General features: G+C 37.4%; 1 protein-coding gene across 7 annotated transcripts in view; it reads left to right on the top strand.

Annotated features, from left to right (window-relative positions):
* psd2 (pleckstrin and Sec7 domain containing 2) overlaps window positions 1–24,213 on the top strand; it is a 105,671-nt gene that overhangs the window by 59,970 nt on the left and 21,488 nt on the right. For 6 of the 7 annotated variants that reach the window (XM_078411504.1, XM_078411508.1, XM_078411507.1 and 3 more), the window contains 4 exons: window positions 2,298–2,358; window positions 15,289–15,379; window positions 21,958–22,001; window positions 22,610–22,800. In XM_078411504.1, the coding sequence (XP_078267630.1) occupies window positions 2,298–2,358; window positions 15,289–15,379; window positions 21,958–22,001; window positions 22,610–22,800 (387 nt within the window). The remainder of the gene's footprint in view (window positions 1–2,297; window positions 2,359–15,288; window positions 15,380–21,957; window positions 22,002–22,609; window positions 22,801–24,213) is intronic. The other variant, XM_078411505.1, reaches the window with a different exon arrangement.

Raw genomic sequence — 24,213 nt, 5'->3', positions numbered from 1 at the left:
AGCACGCTAAATCTACCAATTTAATAAATCCATTAGTTCGCCGAACACCTCTGCTCAATCCGCCTAAACCTACCTGATCTCCCGATTGCCCTCCTATATATCGGCAAAACTAAGCGCAGGCTCGGCGATCGTTTCGCTGAACACCTCTGCTCAGTCTGACTAAACCTACCTGATCTCCCAGTTGCTAAACTGACCTTTCTGTCCTGGGTCTCCTCCATTGTCAGAGTGAGGCCCAGCGCAAATTGGAGGAACAGTACCTCATATTTCGCTTGGGCAGTTTACACCCCAGCAGTATGAACATTGACTTCTTTAACTTCAAGTAATCGTTGCTTTCCCTGTCTCCATCCCTCCCCCTTCCCAGTTCTCTGACCAGTCTTACTGTCTGCGACTACATTTTATCTCGGTTTGCTTTGTTGTTACCTTCTCTCAACTACATTTTCCTTGATCTCCATTACCTTTGTCCTGTTTCCATGTCTTACACTCCCTTATCTATACACTTCCTCATCTATGTACCTCCCTCTCCCCTGACATCAGTCTGAAGAAGGGTCTCAACCTGAAACGTCACCCATTCCTTCTCTCCAGAGATGTTGCCTATCTCGCTGAGTTACTCCAGCATTTTGTATCTATCTTCGGTTTAAAACAGCATCTGCAGTTCCTTCCTACACAATAGTTCAATAATTTGAATACAGAATATATCTAATCAATGAATTAATAAAATGGCTATAGTATACCTTATTGTTACTTTAAATAATATAGGCATTAGTCATATATGGTCTTTTTATTAATTTCTGATGATACGACTGTGTAGTCAGTGTTTTCAATTATATATAGTACATGGAAATTTGTAATTTACATCTGAAACCAATCCTATTTTATTGAAATTTTCAATCTGGATTATAAATTGGTGACAATCCAATAAAGAAGCGCCTTACATACCAGAAGGAAGGAGAGTGTAACGTTTAACCAGCCTCCTGTTGAGGGCAGAGGAGAAGAAGCGAAGAAGATACAAAACATATTATTTCTATCTATCAATGTCAAAGTACTTCATAAATGAGCATCAAAGAAGTTATGAAGTTTGGAGGGAAGAAGTGAATCCATTATTGGAACTGGTTATGAAAGGAAAGATTCAGGAAGAGGTCGGCTTAAGAAAGTATAAGAAGTTAGGTGCTAAGCTGAAAGGTTAGATGTCAGCAAATAGGGAAAGGAGGGATTCTATTTCATTGGAGCTTCTCACTACCACTGAAGGAACTGGTCAGTTGGTACGGGCTGCACTTATACCCTTGGCTGCAAGTAAAGTCTCAGCAGAAACCAATTAAGGCAACTTAACAATGAAGGAATCACGAGAAAGAAAGAATAAAGAGTAAACTAATTGACGGAATTTAGTTGGCAGAATGGCCAAGAATGGATTAAATCTGAGAGCGTGGAAACCACCTCTATTGCCTCCACATGAAATCAGTATTCCTCAAATAATTTTCTTTTGTCTGGATCACGGGGATCACAGTCTCAAAGCTCTTTGACTGAAAGCAGTAATTTCTCTAGCTGTCATGGAGCAATGTCACTCTCCATCTCTTTCTCTTTCAGACATTAGATTCATGAATATTACTTATTGCTTCACTCAAGTAAAGCCCTGTGATTCACCAAATCTTTCAAAATGGATATATTTAGTTTGACTCTGGTGCCATAATTGAGTGATGGTTTGTTGGGTAGCATGTAGTGGCATGTATCGGCCACATGGTTGATAAATCTTATTGTTGCAAAGTCCTACCTTTGCAATTCATACAAATTTTGTAGCTTCTATAGATCAAACAACATTTTTCCACATCTGAGTGTTAAACACACTTGGACCTGACTGCCATCTTTTGCCTTTGTGACAAATAGAGCAATTTTTTAATGGCACCACTCGCAGCTTAACTCACAAGTTCTTCCCTTTCTGCAGCAGGACATCCAACCCCATCGTTATCAGCCATTTGGAAAAATCACCCCTTTTGTGAAAAAAAGTCGAATTTTATGGATATTTAAATAAATTTGTGATCCGTTTCCTTTTTAGTGATCAGAGCCTTTAAACCTGCCCTTTAATCTATGAACTTTATTCTTTTCTCAATGAGACCCTGTGTGCAAATGAAGCATGTTTTTACTTAAATTATTTCACCTGGGAAGATGGCAGAAGGTTGTTTATAACCAAAACTTTGAGTTCTTCTAACACTTACTGTATTTGATCTAAATTCTGCTTCAGGACCAGGAATGCTTTAATCTTATACGTGCTAACCATGGTGAAAAGTATTTATTTTCTTTTTCAGATGGAGTCCATACACTAACATGTGCACTAATGCTTTTGAACACAGACTTGCATGGTCATGTATGTATTTTACAGATATAATATTTAAGAATATCATAATAATAAAAAATATGAAAGTGGTAAACAGAAATAAAGTAACCGTTTATCACATAATAACAAGGGATAATATTGTGCTTCTTTAAGTATCATTTCATGTTAAAAATTTAACATTTATGCACTATTCTTAGTGTTTTAATTTGTATTCACTATTCTGTGATGTTTGTTAAACGCAACTTTAGAATAAGGATCAAAATATTTGTAAAACTAAACACTTTATAGATTTACGTTTTAATAGCAATGTTATTTTGAAGTTTGAATTCTCTAGATGAGGAAATCTTACAACATTGGTGGGTTTCATTATAGAGTAGCAGATAATTGAGAACCCACAGCTACATTTGTTAAGCAGAGCAAATTCTTAAATTAACTGAAGCATGAAAATAGAGGAAGATAGGGAAAATACTGGGCATGTTATGCTTGCACTTTAGATTCTATGGAATCTTCTCATGCTTGTTAATGAGGTCTGGGATGCAGTTGCATGCTTCCAATGGGATGTAGTTTGCATGTTGTTTTGGCAAAAAGATTTGCGTGCACAGCTAATCATTGTGTGCACAGGAGGCTGATTAAACAGTCAGTATGCAAAATCATTACCAGGAACTGGAGCATTTGAGTTATGAGAGGCTGATTGGGCCGGAACTGTTTTCCCTGAAGCGTATGACCTCTGGAGGTTTATATAGTCACAAAAGGCATAAATAAATTGAATGGCCACAGTCTATTTCCCAAGGTACGGGAGTCTAAATCTAGAATACATTGGTTCAATTGAGAGGGAAAAGATTTAAAGGGGACTTGAGGGGCAACTTTTTAAGAGAGGGTTGTGGTTTGTGGAATGACCTGCCAAAGGAAGGTGGTAAAGGCAGGTATATTATTAAAAATCAAATGTTAAAGTTATAGCAATCAGATCTGCCTCGCGTATGTTGCATTTGTTACTGAATTTTAAAATGTTTTAAAAAAAGGGCAGCAAATTGTGCAGCAGTAGAGTTGCTGACGTATGGTGCCAGAAACCCATGTTCAATCCTGACTATGGGTGCTGACTATACAGAACGTTATATGTTCTCCCTTCGACCGGGTGGGTTTTCTCTGGGAGCTCCGGTTTCCTCCCACATTCCAAAGACGTGCAAGTTTGTAGGTTAATTGGCTTCTGTAAATTGTCCCTAGTGTACAGAATAGTGTTGGTGTATGGGTTGATTGTAATCGGCAACAGACTTGGTGGGCCAAAGGGCCTGTTTCTGTGCTGTATCTCTAAAATCTAAAGTCCAAAATCAATAGAATTGCAACTCCTCCATTTCTGAAAACCATGTTGCAGCCAACAGCCTGTGTAACCATGTGCATTGAACGAGCATTAAAATAAATTTAACAGCCCTCCAAACCAGGATCCCCCTGGATGATTTATTCAGATTGCAGGTGTCATGCAGTTGTATATGTATTAGTTTGTTTAATTTAGAGATACCACGTGGAAACAGACCTTCGGTCCACCGTCTGAATTGAAGTTTCCCTAAACTTGTTTAAATAGGCCTCAAGGAATGTTCTGATTGGCATCAATATACATTTATATCAATTTTGAAGCCTATCCAGAAGTAAATGTAGGGGCCACGGTTTAAGAATAAGGGGTAGGCCATTTAGAATGGAGATGAGGAAAAACCTTTTCAGTCAGAGAGTTGTAAATCTGTGGAATTCTCTGCCTCAGAAGGCAGTGGAGGCTAATTCGCTGGATGCTTTCAAGAGAGAGCTAGATAGAGCTCTTAAAGATAGTGGAGTCAGGGGGTATGGGGAGAAGGCAGGATCGGGGGGGGGGGGGGGTACTGATTGTGAATGATCAGCCATGATCACATTGAATGGCAGCACTGGCTCGAAGGGCCGAATGGCCTACTCCACCTATTGTCTATTGTCTATTGTCTAAATTGTTTCCAGACATGGGTGCTCTTACAAGTCTTCTTTTGGAAGCTGAGTATGGCTGGGATAATCAAAAGAGAATAGGCAGATATGAAGATGATGCCAAAAGAGACAGACAGGCTCATTATGGGAGGTAATTGCTATTGAGGTTTGTTTTGGAAGCTACTCATCTTACCTCACCTTCAGATGTTTTTACATTACTAAAATCTGGCAATTACTGTGGCCCTCAGCTACAACCTCAATATTGCTAATGGTAAACCAGGTGGCAGTGGATCTTAACTATGAAGCATTTAATATTTAATCAGTAGCTCACAAATGAGGATGGCCATTTAGGTTCTCTATGCAAAGAGAGACATCTTCACCTTATTCATTTTTTCCTGAGCTGAGCAGACAGAAAAAGCAGAAAAATCACAAATTTCTCCACATAATTAGGTACCATTTACATTTACTGCCTGCAGACCAGACAATGCATCATCCAATCCAAATTTATGCATTCAATTATGATGTAATGAGTTTCAAATAAAATGACGACCCTTCTGCAATGCCCTATTGCTTGCTTTCTGCATGAATTTGCTTGTTCTCGTACTTCTTCATGGTGTTTCTTTGCAGCCCTGATGGTGAGTGGTTATCTAAAAGGAAGTGTAGAGGTGGCCTAAGGAGCCATCAAGAGATCTGGCCTTTGATTTTACAAGGGTAGAATTAATGAAGGTAATGCAATTGATGTGTTGTGCATGGATCTCAGAAGGCCTTTCATATAGTTCTGTATAACCAGTTTCTCAGTATAGTTGAAGCATTTGGCACAAAGGTGACAATGATAGCATGGAGATAACGTTTATTAAATAAAAGTCAAATGTGAGTTGTGGTGAATAGCTGTTCTATGGTCTGGAGAAAATTGAATAGTTGCATTCCCTGAAAATGGTATTGAGGCCATTGTTTTTTTCTCCTGTGTTAATGGGGGTGTAAGTTACATTTCTAAATCTGCATTTGTCACAAAGCTCTGCAGTATTGTGAGCTGTGAGGAGTATAGTGATAGATTACAGTAAAATGGAGATGGACTGTTGGCACAGGCAGGTGAACCTTTAATGTGGAACAACCACGAGGAAGAATGGGGAGAAATAAGATAAGACACTTCTAAAAGATGAGGAGGCAGTAAAAAGATTTCAGTTAAAGGATAGTATATGAGGCATTTCAGTATATGATTGCATTTCAGTTAAAGGATAGTATACGAGGCTGTGTTATATTTATTATAGAAGAGAAGGCTATATCATTTTAAATGATGAAGGTCTTCACTGAGTGCAGGTGGGCAGCTATTCGCCTCAGTGAAGACATCAAGGAGTAGAGATCAGAGCTGTAAAGTAAGGAGAAGTAAGAGTGGCATGAAGAAGCAAAAATGCATCATGTGGTTGAAATCTGCAAAGCAATGTAAACCGATATAGTGGAGGCAGGTTTCATTGTGGCCTTCAAGAAGGCATTGGGGAAATGTATGATGAAGAAAATGTTTAAAGGCTACAGAGAAAGGTATCAGGATGTGGAATTAGTTAGTGAATTGAGAGCCATATGCCCATGATGGACGGAATGGTCTCCTGATTCTAGGAGGTTGGACTTCAGGCTGCACCATATCACCCTGGACTTGCAGCAGTCTGAGCTGGTTCTGTGATTGGTATCAGCAAAGACCTTGACAATGATTGTAGCCCTATTACAAGCTTCCCAGGGCTCTAATAATTTATTATACAGTCCATTATCCTGTTGTTCTCGCTTAACCACGGCTGAACTGCTGTGTGGTCTCATCCTCCGACAATCTGGCTCTTGTGTTATCCATTTCAGTGTTGTGTCTCACTGTGTGCAAAAGCTCAGTCGTGCTGGATACAAAATAGTCTTAATGTTAGTATTTGAGTTCAAAATCATAAAATGTCTTCATCTTATTCCAGTGACTGAGAAGGCTCCAATTCTTGTGTATCTGAATTTCAAAAAGAACAAGGGATTGGATTGTGATCAGGGAGTGGAAGAGAAAAGAGCTGCTTACACTTGACGAAGGAAAATTGAATTGAGAGGAAGAATATCAGGTCAAATTAAACTGGCAATTTATTTATTACTCTTCCATTGCTGGGTTCCACACGAGATAATATCCTGCCCATCGTCATGGCTATCCCTCGAGGTCGAGGATTTTGCTCTATGTTCCGATGTCAAAACGAAGACGCCTGTGCTTGTGTTTGTTTAACGTGTACTTGATGTTGCACTCCAAGAAGCACACGGTCCTTCACAAATCAATCAACTAATTCCAATGGCAAGGGAACCAAGATGATTGGAGCTGATAGATTTGTGCAGCCTTCATCCACCTTCACAGCCGTTGAGTTCAAGATAACTTTGTCCGCCTGGTCCGCCATTGAGGTCTTGTACGTTGGATCAATCACCGTAAATACAAAAGTTCTTTTCACCGAGATATCCAGGGTATTATTTGAGACCCTTCTAATTAGTCTCATGGTAACAAGATTTTAGCGTTGGAATAGGAAATGGCATTCAAAAAGCTCATGACTTTGGCAACTATGCTTTCCTGCCTGCTCCCATAATTTCTGATTCTCTTATAGTCCACAAAATGTCTCTCTCTCAGCATCAAATATATTTGAAGACTCAATAGCTATAGCCCTATGAAGTGGGAGAATTCTGAAATTTCACATTTAGAGAGAAAAATAATTTCTTCTCAACTCAATAAATCACAGCAGAGGACACACTACTTTATGTGGCCACAGTACACCACTTTTTGAAGTAACACAGGCTACCTTTAAGAAGTGCTATTCATTCTTAATGTCCGGATCCTGCTAAAGCATGCAACCACCTCACTTAACAGGGGATGCTGGCTGCATGGAATCAGCAGTTAATAGAGCAGGTACCACTGATATAAAGCACTGCATGCAATGCAATGAATGGGGACTGGTTAACAATATACTGTGGTCTTCAGTGCATTTTTCAAGGGAGTGTCAGACATTTAGGAATGCTAGTGATGTCGAAGACATTCATATTCAGTGACAATTTTTTTAGAACTAGGAAGGAGAAAGCTCCTTACAAACTGGGAACTGCAATAGGGGTAAGCAGGTATTTTCAGTTAATTAAATAAAATAGTACCAATAATAATGGATAACATAATTAATTATAAACTAGAAATGCTTTAATAGAACATTAGAAAGCAAAACATGAGCAAGTGCATATGATTTATAAAGTAATGGGTGACGTTACCCGAAACATCACCCATTCCATCTCTCCAGAGATGCTGCCTGTCCCTCTGAGTTACTCCAGCATTTTGTGTCTATCTTCGATTTAAACCAGCATCTGCAGTTCTTTCTTACACATGATTTATACAGGTATTGGTATACTATTGTCACATTTACTAAAATAGTGAAAAACTGTTTTATGTGCTACCCTGGCAGATCATACCATATTTGAGTGCGATCATTCAATACATCAGTACAAAAAGTAATAAGAGAATGCAATAATGAAATGGAAACAATGCAAGTATAGTATTACAGCAGCAGAGAAAGTGCAGATAAGAAACAAGTGCCAGGGCTGCAACAAGGAAGATTGGAAGATCGGAAATGCATCCTTAGCATTTGAGAGTTCCTTATAAGAGCAGTGAAGAAGCAGTTTTTGAATCTGTAATACATGCTTTCATGCTTTTGTGTGTTCTGCCTGATGGGAGAGGGGAGAAGACAGTGACCAAGGTGTGATTGGATCTTGATGATGTTGGCTGCTTTCCCGAGACAGCATGGTGCAAATGGAGTCGATGGGTGGGGATGTCAGTTTGTGTGATGGACTGGACTGCATCCAAAACACTCTGCAATATCTTATGATCTTGGGCAGAGCAGTTGCCATATCAAGCTGTGATGCACCCACATTGTGATTTTATCTTGTAAGTAATCAGGTGCAACCAGATTATTGAAATATTAATATGCTCTCCTACTTCTTCACTATTCATGGTGGAGGTTATGAAGACATGCCTGTGGTGTGATGGTAGATATTGAAGGGACCAGGAAGGGAATTTTGAAAGGTCCTGACCACAGTCATCAAATACTGAACAGCGATTGGATATATTCCATCGGAAAATTAGCAGGATATTCAATGGATAAGTTAGGAGACAGGCAGTACCATCTAAACTTCCATACTTACAATATGGCTGAGAGTAGAAAGAAGAACAAAATAAAACTGTACATTTTAACGAGGGATATTTTGGATGAAGAAAATAATGTGTCTGTAGGAGCAAAATGCCTTTCCATTTTGCTCCTAGAGTGTCAATAAACCTAAGGCATTGCAGCCTTAGTTGCAAATCCGAGAAAGGTGATTGGAATAATTTCTGGAGGAATGGATGAATTATGAAGAAACATTGGAGGATATTAATGTTTAAAATAAGGCTAGTGTGAAATTGGATTATATTATATAAAATGTATTATTAAGGTGAACCAAAAATATTAGTTTAAGATGTACGATCATTAGCTCCAAAGGAAAGCAGATTAAATTAACTTCAACTTTAATGAATGATTAACATTTAAAATAAACTCCTCTTAAAAGGGTAGTAAAATGGTAGTTCAAAATACAGCCAAACTGGAGATAAATGGGAATACGTGTCACAAATTGAAATGGGATCCTAACATCAATTGAGAGGCTTCTTGTTATTCTAGTGTCTGAATTGTAAGCACCATGCAAGAGGGAGAGAAGGGCTGTACTGCAGACACTTTGCCTTGGTTTTCCAATTAATTTATTTCCATTGCAATAGGGACAAAATGTCATTGTTTTAGTTTTCCCTCAAAGCTTCCACTAAAGTTGATAACCTCCACTGGAGGAAATTCCACCAGCTGCATGTTAGATACTAATCTTTTCTTTTGCCTTTATATCCTTTCTGATTTCCTGCCCGGGCCTGGATCCCATATTTGGTGTATATACCCCTCTCAGGTGGTAAGTGTAGCTCTGCTTAGTGCATGATCTTTGAAGCTAATGCAATCTTCTATCACTTTTCATCTCATGAACATGCACCTTCTAAATTTCATGTCAACCCATTCCATTTAAGTTTACTGAAAATGTAAGAGAGATTCATAATCTATGACAAGTTAATCAAATAATACATTTATTTTATATTAATTAACTACATAATTGAGTTTATGTTCTGACCATTTGTTTGGAAAAGCAAGCCTAAATCTTCCACTCTGGCATTCAAAATCTTACTGATCTGCAGGCCAATTATTATCAACTCCAACTAATCTATGCAGTGTGGAAGGGTAAGTACACAGAAAAATCTTTTACTGGTAAATGATTTAGAACAGTCTCCAATCCATCTGTAACTGCAACATAAATAAGGTGAGTATGGTGATGTTAGAACAGTTAAAAGCAAAATTGGAATAATTTTTTTTTTTACTATTATAATTTTTAAAGGATAATAGTTTAAGGGTAATAGTTATGATTGATAATTATATAATGTTGACTTCTTGGAGTGTCCCCTCTCTTTCCATGAGACTTTGGATAATGTGGTGACGTGATTGTACAAATGTATTTCAACTTTGTCCATAAATTTAGAAAACTCACCTGCATCAAATGTTGTGTGTGCGTGCGTGCGTGCAGGGAGATGAGGGTAGGGAGTTTGTCAATTGCAACTTCACCTTGCATTCCATTACCTGGCAAGTAAAATCTTCAGACTGAAGAGCCCAGTGTTTATCTGGGATTTCATGTTCAACCAAAGGGTTCAAACAATAGAAAAATGTCTACCACTATTAAATAAAAGCTTTTCTTCTTTTCCTACCAAAATGGCAAACTTCATATTTACCAACATTATACTCCATCAGTTGTGTCTTTGCTAACTAAGTTAGTCTGAGTTGCCTTGACTCCTTTCTGCCTCTTTACAGCTCACAATCCCATCCAGTTGGTGCCATTGACAAAGTTCCCTCATCCAAATCACTGATTTATATTGTGGGTAGCTGGGGCCGAAGTATTAATCCTTGTGTTACTCAACTAGACACTGGCTGCCAACCTAAGAAAAAACCCATTATGCCCATTTTCTTTCTGAAGACCAATTTTCAGTTCAACAGTATATTAGCCCTAATCCCGTGCTTAATTTGCACATTAACTCTTTATGTGGGACTGTATCAAAGGCCGCTGTTGATCCAAATATACCATAGTCATTGGTTCTTCATTGTCTATTCTATCTGTACGACCTCAAAACAAACTCCAACAATTTTGTCAAACATTTCCTTTTCATGAATCCACATTGACTTTGACTAATCCCACTGATATTTTCTGTGCCCTGTTACCATATTCTTTATAATAAATGTTATCACTTTCCCAGCCACCAATGTTAGGCTAACTGGCATATAGCTCCCTGTTTTCTCTCCCCCTTTTTTGAATAGTTGGTTGTTAATTAGTCATGTCAGTGATCATCTCTGCATCTGTACCTTCTGCCCCTCTCCAATGACAAAAAGTAGCATCTACTATAGTTTCTGCTCCAGCAAGTCCTCAGGCACAGGATTCAGCCTGGATTGAAATGTTTTGAGGTGCAGTACCCATCTCAGAAGGCATCCTTAGCCACCAAATCTCTCACAACATGCAAATTAGGCCATTAGAAACACTTTTCCACAGTTGAGCTCTGCAAGCTAAAATCTCTTATTGGCATCCAGTAGAAGGAAGATTTCTTATTACTGGAGAGATAGTGCCTTTGTTCAATCATGTGCCATTTTAATCATGTAGATCCAAACAGTTCCTCAGTTTGATTATTCAATTGGAGTGCCAACTGCCATGATGATCTTTGCCGTCATCAATCTTTCAGGCACAGTTTCTGTTTCTCTGATAGCTACTTGGATTCACCCTAGAAAATGTACAATGTGCTACTTGCCTTCCATGAGATTATATTTCTCTTTAGTTTTATAATCCCATCAAACACATTTGTAGAATCATGTAGTAGCTGCTTCTTGTTGAATCTGGAACTGGATCTATTGTAGCCCAGATAGGTGGTCTATCTCAATCCTTAATAGCTGTGCACCTCTGTTGCTATCAATTCCGTAGGGTAGGACTGCACGGCTATTAAGGATTGACATAGTATTCTGCTTCAGTACAGCAAAGGATTTGGGCAAAGTGAATAAAAATAAACTGTACCCAAAGGAGACGGGTAAGGAACCAGAGCACATACATTTAGAAACAAAGAACTACAGATGCTGGTTAATACACAAAAGAACACAAAGAAGAGTCTCGACCCAACCTGCTGAGTTACTCCAACACTTTGTATCCTTTTGCACATAACTTTAAAATCATTTACAAAAGAACTATAGTGGCATTAGGAAAAACATTTTCTTGCAGTGAATTCATATTACCTGGAATTAAGAGTCTGAATGTGTGCTAGGAGCAGCTTTAGTAATTGCCTTAAAAGTGGAAATGTATCGATACATGGGGGAAAAAATCAGTGATTTGGAATAAGAGCTGGTTTGGGCTAGATGGGCAGAACAAACTAGGATTCTATTCACGATTTTGTGATTTTTGTGCTACATGGTAGTGATGAATTTCCTTGTGGAGTTCAACATGGGCTTATTACTTGCTTGGACTTTGAATAAATGCATCCATTTTGTTCTTGTCAACCCATAGTTCCAGTCTTGTAGAAGTGATTGAAAGAATTTTTACATGCCCATTCAGGCCACACTTGCCTTGATCACCTGAGCCATCATTCATGCTGTGCTATCTTTATTTCATGAGTACCATTGTGAGTAATATATAATGGGCCTGATCTTCTGAAGTTCTCATAACTGTCAGCACCAAACAAGTCTTTCTCTTTGGAAGATTGGTGAACTGGTATGTGCCTGTTGTGCTGCTGAGCTCACCCTGGGTATATTAAATATCAATTATCTGACATTGTATGGAACCCCCTAGATTAGTCACAGGGGTTCCCAACCTTTTTCGTCCCGTTTACCCCTGGCAACTTTTTAAAAGTAAATTTACCCTCACCCTGTTTTGGTCAGTAATTTGAGTTTACACTTCTACCATAATAAAGCAACACACAAAGGGTAAATTTTAAAATATTGTTTTTAACATTATTATTTTAAGTTCAAATAACAATAATGGTAGACGAAATTTACCCCCTGGGTAAATTTACCCTAGAAAATACTTAACAGATTTGGTTTCAGAGTTGTACTTTGCAACTGCCAGCTGATGGGGAAAAACAACTGGAGAGAACTGAGGTTCAGAAGCATACACCAACCTCCAGACATTAAACAGCTTAAATCCTATCCTGTTCTCTTGATCTCGAGCGTTCCCCCAGCCCTCCCAATCTTATCCCAGCTAGTCAATCTTAAGATGTCCCAGCAATCTTGGTGACAATTTCCACTTACATGTTGTAGTTTCCTTAGTTAAATTTGATAGTTACATTGTTGAGACAGAGACCTGCAGATGCTGGTTAATACACAAAATAACTCAAAGTGCTCAATTGACTCAGCAGGCCAGACAGCATCTCTGGAGAACATAGATAGATGATGAAGGGTCTCGACCCGAAACATCACCTTTCCATGTTCTCCAGACATGCTACCTGACCTGCTCAGTTACTCCAGCACTTTTGTGTCTTTTTTTAAAGCAATAATACTTTGTTGTGGTGAAATCATGTTTAATAATATCTAAGATAGACACAAAATGTTGGAGTAACTCAGTGGGACAGGCAGCATATCTGGAGAGAAGGAATGGGTGACATTTTGGGTCGAAGGGCCTCAACCCAAAACATCACCCATTCCTTCTCTCCAGAGATGCTGCCTGTTTTGCTGAGTTACTCCAGCATTTTGTGTCTATCTTCGGTGTAAACCAGCATCTGCAGTTCCTTCCTACTCATTAATAATATCTTGCTGTACTGGAGGTGAGAATGCAGGGATTCATCAAAATCAGCTTCCTTACCTTTGTAGATTGCTGCATTTGCCTTCAGAATCCTGCTTCAGCAGGTGCAGAAAATAACAGGAAAATTGAATCATTAAAAAAAGTTCTGTTTCGAGAGCGACCATATTGTGTATGTTAGTTGCATTAATGGATTGTAAAATGTTAGTATCCCTCTGAATTAAACAAATCTTATAATTCTATTTATAATCCTCTATTTCTTATCGTTATTGATGCAGCAACAAATAGTAATACTGCTGCTTCTGTTTAAAGAGACCAGATCTTGAAGTTTGCTTGCATCGGGATCCCTGAACTTTTAGATTTGCCAACAATACACTGAGGACTTGGTTCTCAGATCTTTTGGCAAGTCCGATCCTGGTGACTTCAATGTGGATTAGAAGTCAAATATTTAGGAAGCAATGTGGAAGGCATATGTTGCTTTAATTTTAAAAAAATTGTTGATAACTTTGTGCTTTTAGTCAAACATATTTTCGAAATTAGAATTTTAATTTTTAATAATATTCAATTATTTACTTAAATTTTAATAGATTTTAAATGACACTGAATGTAAGAGACAGTGCGATGCCTGAGGTGCTGTTGGCATGTAGGTCACGGCATTAGGAGTCTGGGCTGCAGATGGCCTACAAGATAGGCCCAGGTAAGTTGTAGATGTGGATGGAGCATGGGCAGCAATTCTAGTGGGTGGGAAAGGTGGAGTGGGCAACATTCAGGCCAGCATGAAAACTTTCAAAATCTGAAGGGATGTGTGTTCAGTTTTCTCTGTTTCACTGATGAGTTTCTGGAGTTTCATGTCTCTTTTGCTGTTTTTCCCAGACTATAATATATTCTCTACAATAATGATGTTGGGGTGAATATAGCTGCCCAAAGCAGCATATAGCACTCTGGGTGTGCAGATTCAGCATGACCATTTTTGCTACTATTTTGAATATCTCCATATAAAAAGCCTTGAACTCAATTGCAAGTTTTTTTTCAACCTCTTTAAAGATCTGGTTATTTGGACCACATTTTCTGTTCATCACCCAAAATGTTTCGCCTCAACTTATATTTGTGCTGAAACGCATCAGTATTGATCTCATAACTTTACTCAGGTTCAGCTTTTGGACAATTTTTAAGATGATTCGATCCCTCGCATGTATTATTTAATTGTGCCCGAATGATAAATCGCTGTTTATTTTGACTTCATACATTTTAAACAAACTGTCACCCATCTACTTTTCAATAATCTTTCTTGGAACCTGCTCTTTGACATATTTCTTATACACCATTTTTTAATTTGCTTTTTGAAAGCACAATTTTATTAATTCTGTTGCATTCTATTTGTCTATACGTTAGTAACTTCCACCAAATATATGTTTGAAAGCCAATCTTATTGTTGCTTTATTTTTGGTGTTTGCCAATAATTAGGCAAAATCATGAAGTTTGCTGACATTTTTCTTTTGACATTTTTCTTTTGACATTTTCCTACACCTTGGATGTTGCTTTTAGTCTTAATACCAGTCAATTTTAAAAACAAAAGTGTAATGCTATTATCCTTCAGACGAGAAGCCGCAAAAAATTATGATAATAGTTGCTGCAATTTCATCAGAAACTTCCCTTTGCAACAAATGCCTATGTGTACTAGTTTTATTTTCAGTGTTACAAATGTTATCTTTGGTCGTACTATTGATTTCTTCATATTTAAATTACCATTCATTTTATTGCCAGGAATATTTAAGTCCCATCCATGCCTTAGCTGCCAGAGTTATGGCAATGTGCTTCCTCAAGCAGTTGGCCCTATATAACCCAGTTTTATTCCGGATGCTTCAGGCAATTTTCCAAGATCTTGTTACTCTTAATTCGTATTAAACTTCGTACTTGTATCCTCATCCAGTTTGTTCTTTTTATGGTAAATTCTCTCCATGTGCTTTAGGGTACGTCTCCCTTTCCCAGTTATTATCGAGGTTTTGTAATTTTACTCTGAATTTATAAGTGTTTTGTTTCAAAATAAACATTTCATTTATTGTGCTTAATGTCTGTTTTAAAGTATCTTAATTTTAATTTTGCTTGTTTCAAGTATTAGTTTCATTGTCGTATTTAATTAAAAGTGAGTTTTATTATGTCTGTATATTTCAGAATATTGGGAAAAAGATGTCATGTCAGCAATTTATTTCTAATCTGGATGGCCTTAATGATGGAAAGGATTTTCCAAAAGATTTATTGAAGGTATTGTTCACAGTAATAAAATAATAATTACGTTGTTACCAAGCTATGTACGTTTGCAAGAACCTAAATGTTGTGACAACCATGTTCCATCGGAAAAGATTAATTACTTGTGTTACTCCAGTGAAATGAACCATCTGCCAATTTGTAAAACTACTCCGAAATGATGCACAAAATGTACTGTGCCATAGAATGGTAAGATGCATTTAATGAGTTCATTTTAAAAATTATTTATTATCTACAGGTTCCCATGTGAGATTGAAGTATTTCCTCCCTAGAAGAACTTAAGAATACACCACTCTTACCACCTGTGATTCACTCTTTAATGGTGTTTACAATAGCATCACAGTGTACTTCCTTGCTGTGAACTTAATGGTGGGGAATCATGGCTCAATTGCCTGCTTGCATTTTAACTAGAATATTGTATTTGATACCCAAACACAAAAGGGAGCAGATAAAATCTCCTACAGTAATAGCTAATAATGTTAAACCTAAAACAATTATTCCACACAAGAACATAAGTTAGCTTGAATTTTACTTTTGCAAATGTTAGGGTCAAAAATTAAGATCAATGGGTATGTAGAAAACTGAAAAATTAGCATTCTATTGCACAGTAAACATTTTGGTGATAACCAGGTCACAGGTTGCATCTCATAATCTTCCAGCACCTTTGAGCTAAATGTTCGTATTGCTTGGCATCTACAAATTGCCTTCATAAATATACTGAAAAAAATTACATTTGTTTTTCTCCTGGTATTTTGATAGTTTATTGCAATTTTCTTCTTGCTTTACATTTTATTTCCATGAAGGGTACCATTTGTTTGTTTTTTTTACAAGGAAATCCTACAGTTTTGTTGCAACCTTTGTGGTTCAAGCTGCAACAAATAATCCTATTAATAATTCCAATTCAAAGGGGTTAACGAATCCTTAATATTAAATGCAGGTGAAATGATGCACTAAGAGTAGCTCCATGATTTATATGTTCATACAGGCACTGACTGCAGACAGGTTTGGTGTTCAATAATTTTTTGCCCAGCTTAGAAATCAAATTGGCAAACCATGAGACTAAGGTAGACACAAAATACTGGGGTAATTCAGACTGAAGGGTATTGAACCAAAACATCACCCATTCCTTCTCTCCAGAGATGTTGCCTGTCCCGCTGAATTACTCCAGCATTTTGTGTCTAACTTAGATTTAAACCAGCATCTGCAGTGCTTTCCTAAACCATAAGACTAAACTGATCATCAAAGACCCACAACTGATTTGTTTTGAAGTAATAGGCATCAGGCTCTGTGAACGTATCCTGCCACATCATTCATATTTATATCCACATACTGCTTGGACTCAAATCTGGGGACTCAAATCATTACTTCATTGTTTCCAATTCATTGGAACAGACTGTTACTCAGCGGTAAATTCTGTTAACATCAGCATGCAGCTTTAACTTTAATATATTGAGTCATTATGAATGAGTTAAAAGCGTAAATATAACATAAAATAAAGAGAAATAATCAACAATCTTAACATGAACTTTCACTGAAGTGTCGCAACTCCATTTAAGTAACCATGAACCACTACTATTTTGAACAGCGGGCAAAATGGAGCAGGAGCTCGACAGTGCCAATTTCTACTTTGCGGCTTGTAGATACAGAAGTCGAAGATGTGCTGAACAAATGGCAGATGTGTAATAGTTTAGATCTTGATCTGACCCACAGAGTTATTAATTGATACAGCTATGCATCTAGTTATCTATTCAAGTCTGCCCAGTAATACTTACATTATGGAATACTTTATAAATGAAAATCACTTGTCACTTTAAGATTTGGAGAGATTTTTTTCCCCACTAATGATTTCTACAGAGGACCTGTACCATAAACGAGTAAGGGAATTAGCACGTCTTCCTTAAACCAATCAGTATGATGAATCTTTGCTCGGGTGCATGTGCCAAAATATCCAGATCCCAACAACAGATGATAAATTGGGCCTAATTTGGTGACTGATATTCATCTGTGTACTTGTGAGTTTCAATGATAAAGGGTCTTACCTGTACAACATTAATGCTCGCCAAATGTAAACAGCAGGCAGAATGCATTGTCAAGAAGCATGAGATATTGATCTGTTCCCATTACTGCTAAATTAGTGCTGAATGATCCAGATAATGCCCTTTCTGAAACTGGCACATCTGAACACATCCAAATAACTAGATTTCAATGCTAAAACGTTGGTTGCTTTCTAGAGTTCTGCATTGTATTGTAGAGTACGTGAATGTTACACAAAGCCTGACTGGCAGAATATTGATAAATGAATGATGGAAAGTGGTGCATGGAACTATGTGCGGAAGTGGTGGTCCATTGATGAAAACACTTGGAGATGCTGTTACCGACTTCTTGCAATATCAGCTTCCTGTTTCTTGTACAAGGAGACCCAAATATTTCTGAGCAGCAACACTTACTGGTCTCACATCGTTTTAATATTTTGTTTCTGTATACTTTCTACCATAATAAATTGCCTCGCATTTCAATACATTATACACCATCTGGCACCTTTGCACCCACTCATTTAATCTCAGTCCTCTTGTAGTGACCGTGTATCTTCCATATTATTTATATACCAACCTATCTTTTTATCATTGTCACACTTGATGCATCACACTTGATCCTGTCATCCACATTATTAATGGTGTTTATAAATAGCAAAGATCTCAGCAGTTATACTTCAGGCATGTCAAATAGATTTAGCTTGGTAACTTTCAATTTTTTCTTTGCACCTATCCTTTATCCATGCTAATATATTACGCTGAAACTTATCGAAGGTATCACGAAATGCTGGAGTAACTCAGCAGGTCAGGCAGCATCTAGGAGAGAGGGAATGGGTGACGTTTCGGGTCGTGACCCTTCTTCAGACTGATACCTTCGATTTGTACCAGCATCTGCAGTTATTTTCCTACACGCTGAAACTTATGAACTCTTTCCTTGTACAGTTACACTGTTTTACTCCTTTGTTATGCCATTTTAATTTCATTTCAAGAGTCACAACATCCACTGGTATTCTTTTATCTTCTCTGCTTGATACAACCTCAAATAATTTGAATAATTTAGTCAACAATTTTCCATTTATGAATTATGTTTTCTTTTTTTCTAAGTGCCCTGTTATGTTTTGTTAATATTGAATTTAAGAATGTTTCCAATTACATATTTAGATACCTAGTTTATAGTCCCCTACTTTAATTTTTGAATAACAATGTAACATTTGTGTTTTTCTAATCCATTAGGACCTATGCAGGTAAAACCAAGGCATCTACTTACTATGTAGCTGAGTCTTTTAGCAAGAATATTTACTGCTTCATCACTATTTCAGTTTCAAATTCTGGATCATTAAATAATATCATGTGTGAAACACACTTGCAATGTTCACCAATAAATTTTCCTATTTCAAACCAGCCAAGGCTATATTTATAAAATATGTTTGTCCAATTTTCTGAATTTAGGATAAGGAAACAGTGTATTTTTACTTATCCATAATTTCTGAAGTATCAATGCTAAGCACCCACTCACATTTTTCAGGATTTATGGATAGATGCGTTATAGAATCATACAGCATGGGAAAAGTGCTTATGGCCTAACATGTACATGCTGACCAAGGAGCCTCGCAGTGCTCATCCCAATTACTTGTATTTGGCCCACATCCCTCTAAACATTTCCTATTCATCTATCCAATTGTCTTTTAAATGTGATTCTATGCACCTCTACCAGTTGATCTGACAGCGCATTCCATATACCCACAACCATCTGTGAGGCAAAATTTGCCCCTCAGACTCCCTTTAAATCCTTCTTCTCTCACCTTAAACCTATGCTGTCAAGCTTTGCACTCCCGTGTCTTGGCCAAAAGACTGAAACCATCCATGTGTGACCTTATCTATGCCCCTCATGATTTTATAAACCTCTAAGGCAGTGGAGGCCAGTTCGTTGGATGCTTTCAAGAGAGAGCTGGATAGAGCTCTTAAGGATAGCGGAGTGAGGGGGTATGGGGAGAAGGCAGGAACGGGGTACTGATTGATAGTGATCAGCCATGATCGCATTGAATGGCGGTGCTGGCTCGAAGGGCTGAATGGCCTACTCCTGCACCTATTGTCTATTGTCTATTGTCTATAGGGTCACCCGTCAGCCTCCTTGCTGCAGAGCAGATAATCCCAGCCTATACCAGTCTCTCCTGATCACTCATGTCCTTCAGTCAAGAGTTAAGAGTGTTTGTTTGTCATATGCACTGGATATGAACCAGAACAATGAAATTCTTACCTGCTGCAGCTGTACAGCACATTAGTTGCAACACCAAAACAGATATTAAATAAATTATCAGTTATTCTAAGTGAACTCGTCCGTGATAGTGCAAACCAAAGAACATAGAGCAACTGTATTGCTACAAAATTCGCAATGGTTTGATGCTGGGGTTGGGTTGTAGTTCGGGTTGTGCAGGGTGATTCAGGAACCTGATGGGTAATGGGAGGAAGCAGTTCTTGAAACTGGAAATTATAGTTCTCAGGCTCCTGATAGTCACTGGGAGAAGAGAGCATGACCAGTGTAGTTTGGATCTTTGTTGATATTAGCTTCCGCCTTGAGTCAGTGCTTCCTGTAGATCCCTTAGTTGGTATCATAATGGATTGTCCACTCATTTCAGCAGCCTCCTTCATTCTTGAGCTCTCAAATTTCAGAACCAGACTGTAATATAACCAGTCAGCGCGTTCTCCAGCATATACTTATTTGATAGAGTATTTGGAAATATGCCAAATGTCCTCGCAACATCTTTGTGATTTTTTTTTCTGCATCCTCTCTAAATGTGAAATAAAGATTTTCTCTTTCACCTCATCCTGCCCTCAGTTTTTCACAAGTAAGAGGTCATCATCCATTTTGGACTCTTCTCCTAGATTTTCTACTTCAGAATACCACCTTTAGTTGTCCCACAAGGCTTGATTGCAAGGCTTGTTGACCCAATTTGTTACTTGTCATAATCCAAGACAGAATTTCTTCCAATTAAGATTGGTATAATCAAAACCATCACCTTCAACCCATGTTACCGTTCATTGATTCCATTCTCTACCATAGCCAATATTTCATGTTGAAATAGGCCGTTCACAATCTGGACTTTCTATTCCACTCTGGGCTGAGTCCATCTCCCTCACTATCACAAAGATCTACTTCCAACTTCAAAATATTGCACACTTTGCCTTCGGCTTAGTGTGATGGAACCCCTACCAGTTCCTTTGTCACCTTAAAATTATTCTATTGGTTTCTTGGCTTGTTCTCTTGGTTTCTCATCTATTTTCTATGAACTTCAGTTCCTCTGAAACGCGACTGCATATGCTCAATATAAGTTCTTTTCACCAATGACTTTTGTCTATTAGTGACATATATTTGGATCTTCAACATCATAAATATAAAATTCTCATCCATGATTTTAAATTCCTTAATTGTCTCTTCATTTCCGACCCTATTCCTTTCTGACCCTGTACCTTTCCTTCAGTGGCATCCAAACTTAATGTTGTCTTGACTGCATCCTGGGTTTTCCCTTCCATTTGCCATCACTATCATCTTTACCTCATAATTTATCATCGTTTATTTTGGCAATCTACAAATATATCCCTAAAATTCTTCACTTCTCTTCTTTCAAATTGTCTTAAAACACAATTCTTCCACAAAGCCTTTGGCCTGCCTTTCTGATCCTTCCTTCTGTTGGTTTGGTTTATATGATTTACACTCTGCAAAAAAGCAATAGGACATTTATTCTAATTAAGTTATACGTCTATGCTCCTGATACAGAACATTCCTAGAATTTTACACGATTTGTGACTAGAGTTAAAAGGAGAAAACTGAGTAGGCTTCTTAAAAATTATGATATTCGAATAATAATATTACATTACTCAATTAACAAGGCTTAAAGTTTGTTCTTGGTTGTTGAAATTTTCAATAGAAGATTTGATGCTCTTGCGTTACTTTAAAAGCTATTACGCTAACAGCAGGCTCCAACTACATAAATGGCATGTTCTCCCAGAATAATCACCATTGTAAGTTTCTGCTGAATGTGCATGGCTGTTGGGAAGTGAATTGAAGAGAATCAAAAAAATTAAAATGTTTTTATGTACCACAAAAGGCACACCGTAAAGGTACAATTTCTTTCTGCTTTGCTAAGAAATTGACCAAGTATTACTGAAAAATGGTTCTGAATATTTTTTAAGTCTTGTTTTGGCCACTCAAGACTTGGTTACTTATATTGAAGTGGATTGATGCAGAAATTCAAAGTGATACATTTTTTCAGCAATGTTAGTCAAACTGCATTTGCATGAACATTGTCTCTATTTTGCCATTTCTGTCTAAAGCAGAAATACAACCATTGAGATACTTAAGTGTTTAATTTGCATGGTGTAGAATATGCAATCAACATTGAGTGTCTTGACATTTTCCCAATCAACCTAATCAAAGTAGTAAAGAGTGTTAACAAGAGGAAATAATTGTATGAGTCAAGGCCCCTTCAAATTCATTCTTCTGCTTGAATATTCACTAACAAAATATAATTTCTTTTCCTTCAGTGGTTGTATAACTCAATAAAAAATGAAAAGCTGGAGTGGGCTCTGTAAGTGCAAATTTTATCTTCTGATGTAATTAAATTCTGATGCACTTAAATTGTAAATAACCACAATTATATAGTTTTTAAGGTGCTGCAAAAATATTACTGCTTTCACTATATTGGAACTGAAACCTTACATAGGAGTGCTCCTGCCATGGAAATTGCTGCCTGGAACTCTGCCTTTAAATGCAGAATCTTAGAATTAATTATCCCTAGAAGAAGAAAATGTACATTAGGTCAAGGAAGGCTCTGAGTTTTCTAATCAACACCATGACACACATTCATTAAATTTATTTTTATTCTTGAAAATTGTCAGAATCAATTTCTATCCCTGTACATGTACATTTGTTTATGGATTGTGCAATCAGCAGCTAGGTAATGAACATTGTGGCCAGAAAGATCCTCTGAATTGCTTTCAATCTGCTGGCAATATATTGCATTTACACACATAAAATGCATTAGAAATTATGTTTATTTATGAATTATATTCTATAAATAGGAACTAGTATACATACTTTTAAGATGTGAATACCGTGAATTTAAAGTATCTTTGTTATCAAACAATAAGTAGAATTAGATATTTCAATAAAATTGTGTCCACTCTTTTCTTTTAGGGATGAAGAAGAATTGAGAAAATCTCTGTCAGAGCTTGTGGATGATAAGTTTGAGAGTTGTCCAAAGAAAGTGACGAGAATAATTGATAGTAGTAATCCATTCCTTGACATCCCTCAGGCATTGAATGCAGCAACGTACAAACATGGTGTTCTCAATCGTAAAACACATGCAGACATGGATGGCAAGAGAAGTATGTATTTTCCAGTTTTCTTTTTTTAAATTCGCTCATGAAGATTTTGGGTACATTTTTGAGATCTGCTTGTGGCATTTAGGCTTGCGGGAGATGATTAGGAGCTAGAAATTCATGCCACTTATTCCTGTTGCACCTTTCACCCAGCTTTTGGTTTCCTAATGAGCTAAAGATTATTATACCGCACCATCAACATGAGTGGTCTTCAACACCAGATAATGATTATTTGAATGCTGCACTTTACGAGATTCTTCAACATGCAAGGCCATAGTAGTAAAAAATGTACAGCACATTCAGATGTGTTGAACTATTGGGATTCTGGCACTTTTAGCCTGCTTAAGCAAGACTTTTCAGTTACTGACACCATTTTATTTTATGACTCTCAGATCAATTTATTGTATTTGTTTTTGTGAGGAGTCTGCTGCATTTGACTTTCAGAGTTTTTGGTGTCAGTAATTTATTTGGTGTTCTTGTTGATACCTGAAGTGCACTGCTGGATGCTTCAAATGAACATTGGTGTGACCTCCAGAATCATTACAACAATTGCGCTGTTATTTAATGCAGGAGTAGACAGCAATTTTTACATTTGCAGGGATCCGCTTCACTTCCGATTGTCCATGGATCTTTTGCTGTCAAAAATCATTTGATCGAGTGCAATATCCTCAACATGGAACAAGTGTGTGTGTGTAAGTAGGCCATGCAACAGCATGCCTCATCAGCCAGCTGAGACATGCAGAGACGGAACACTTAAATATCAATTAGAATTTATAAGTCCTTGTTAAATCAAGGAAAGCAAAATATAGCATGAGAAAGAAAACTGGGATCAAGAGTGTTAAATGTGAAATACCAAAATAAATCATGAAAAATAATTAAAATTTGAAGATTCATATTTGTAAAATTAAATGTTCCAGTAATTAAGGGTAAAAGTTAACATACATCAGAAAGCATTAACTCTATTTTGTATACATATTTATCAAATAACCATTGGGTAAATATAATGTCTTGGTAGATTTCAGTCCTGACTGTGTCAGCAAGATAGAAACCAATTGCAGATTGGTTTATAGAAAAATTGAACAAAATGCTGGAGTAAATCAGTAGATCAGGACCAGTTCGGGAAGGGTCTCTACCCGAAATGTCACTTATCCATAATCTTCATGGATACTGCCTGACCTATTGAGTTACTTTATCAGCGAGGTACTGACAGAATGTCACTTGTAAACAACCAGATTTAACTGCCCAGCAGATCCTACATTTACCCGATTGACTGAAAAGATGGGTTGGAGAATTGCTGACTAATTTCCACCATATTAACGATGAAGATCATCATTTATCTCATTGTTAACCACACCATTATTCCTCTCATAATCTGAAGCAAGAATGACTATCATTAGAACAAACTTGAAGATCTGAGGC

This window comes from Rhinoraja longicauda, chromosome 14 (genome assembly GCF_053455715.1).
Source record: "Rhinoraja longicauda isolate Sanriku21f chromosome 14, sRhiLon1.1, whole genome shotgun sequence".
In the NCBI taxonomy this organism is placed as follows: domain Eukaryota; kingdom Metazoa; phylum Chordata; class Chondrichthyes; order Rajiformes; family Arhynchobatidae; genus Rhinoraja; species Rhinoraja longicauda.
Note: the sequence above shows the minus strand (reverse complement) of the source record. Positions and strands in the feature narration are given on the sequence as shown.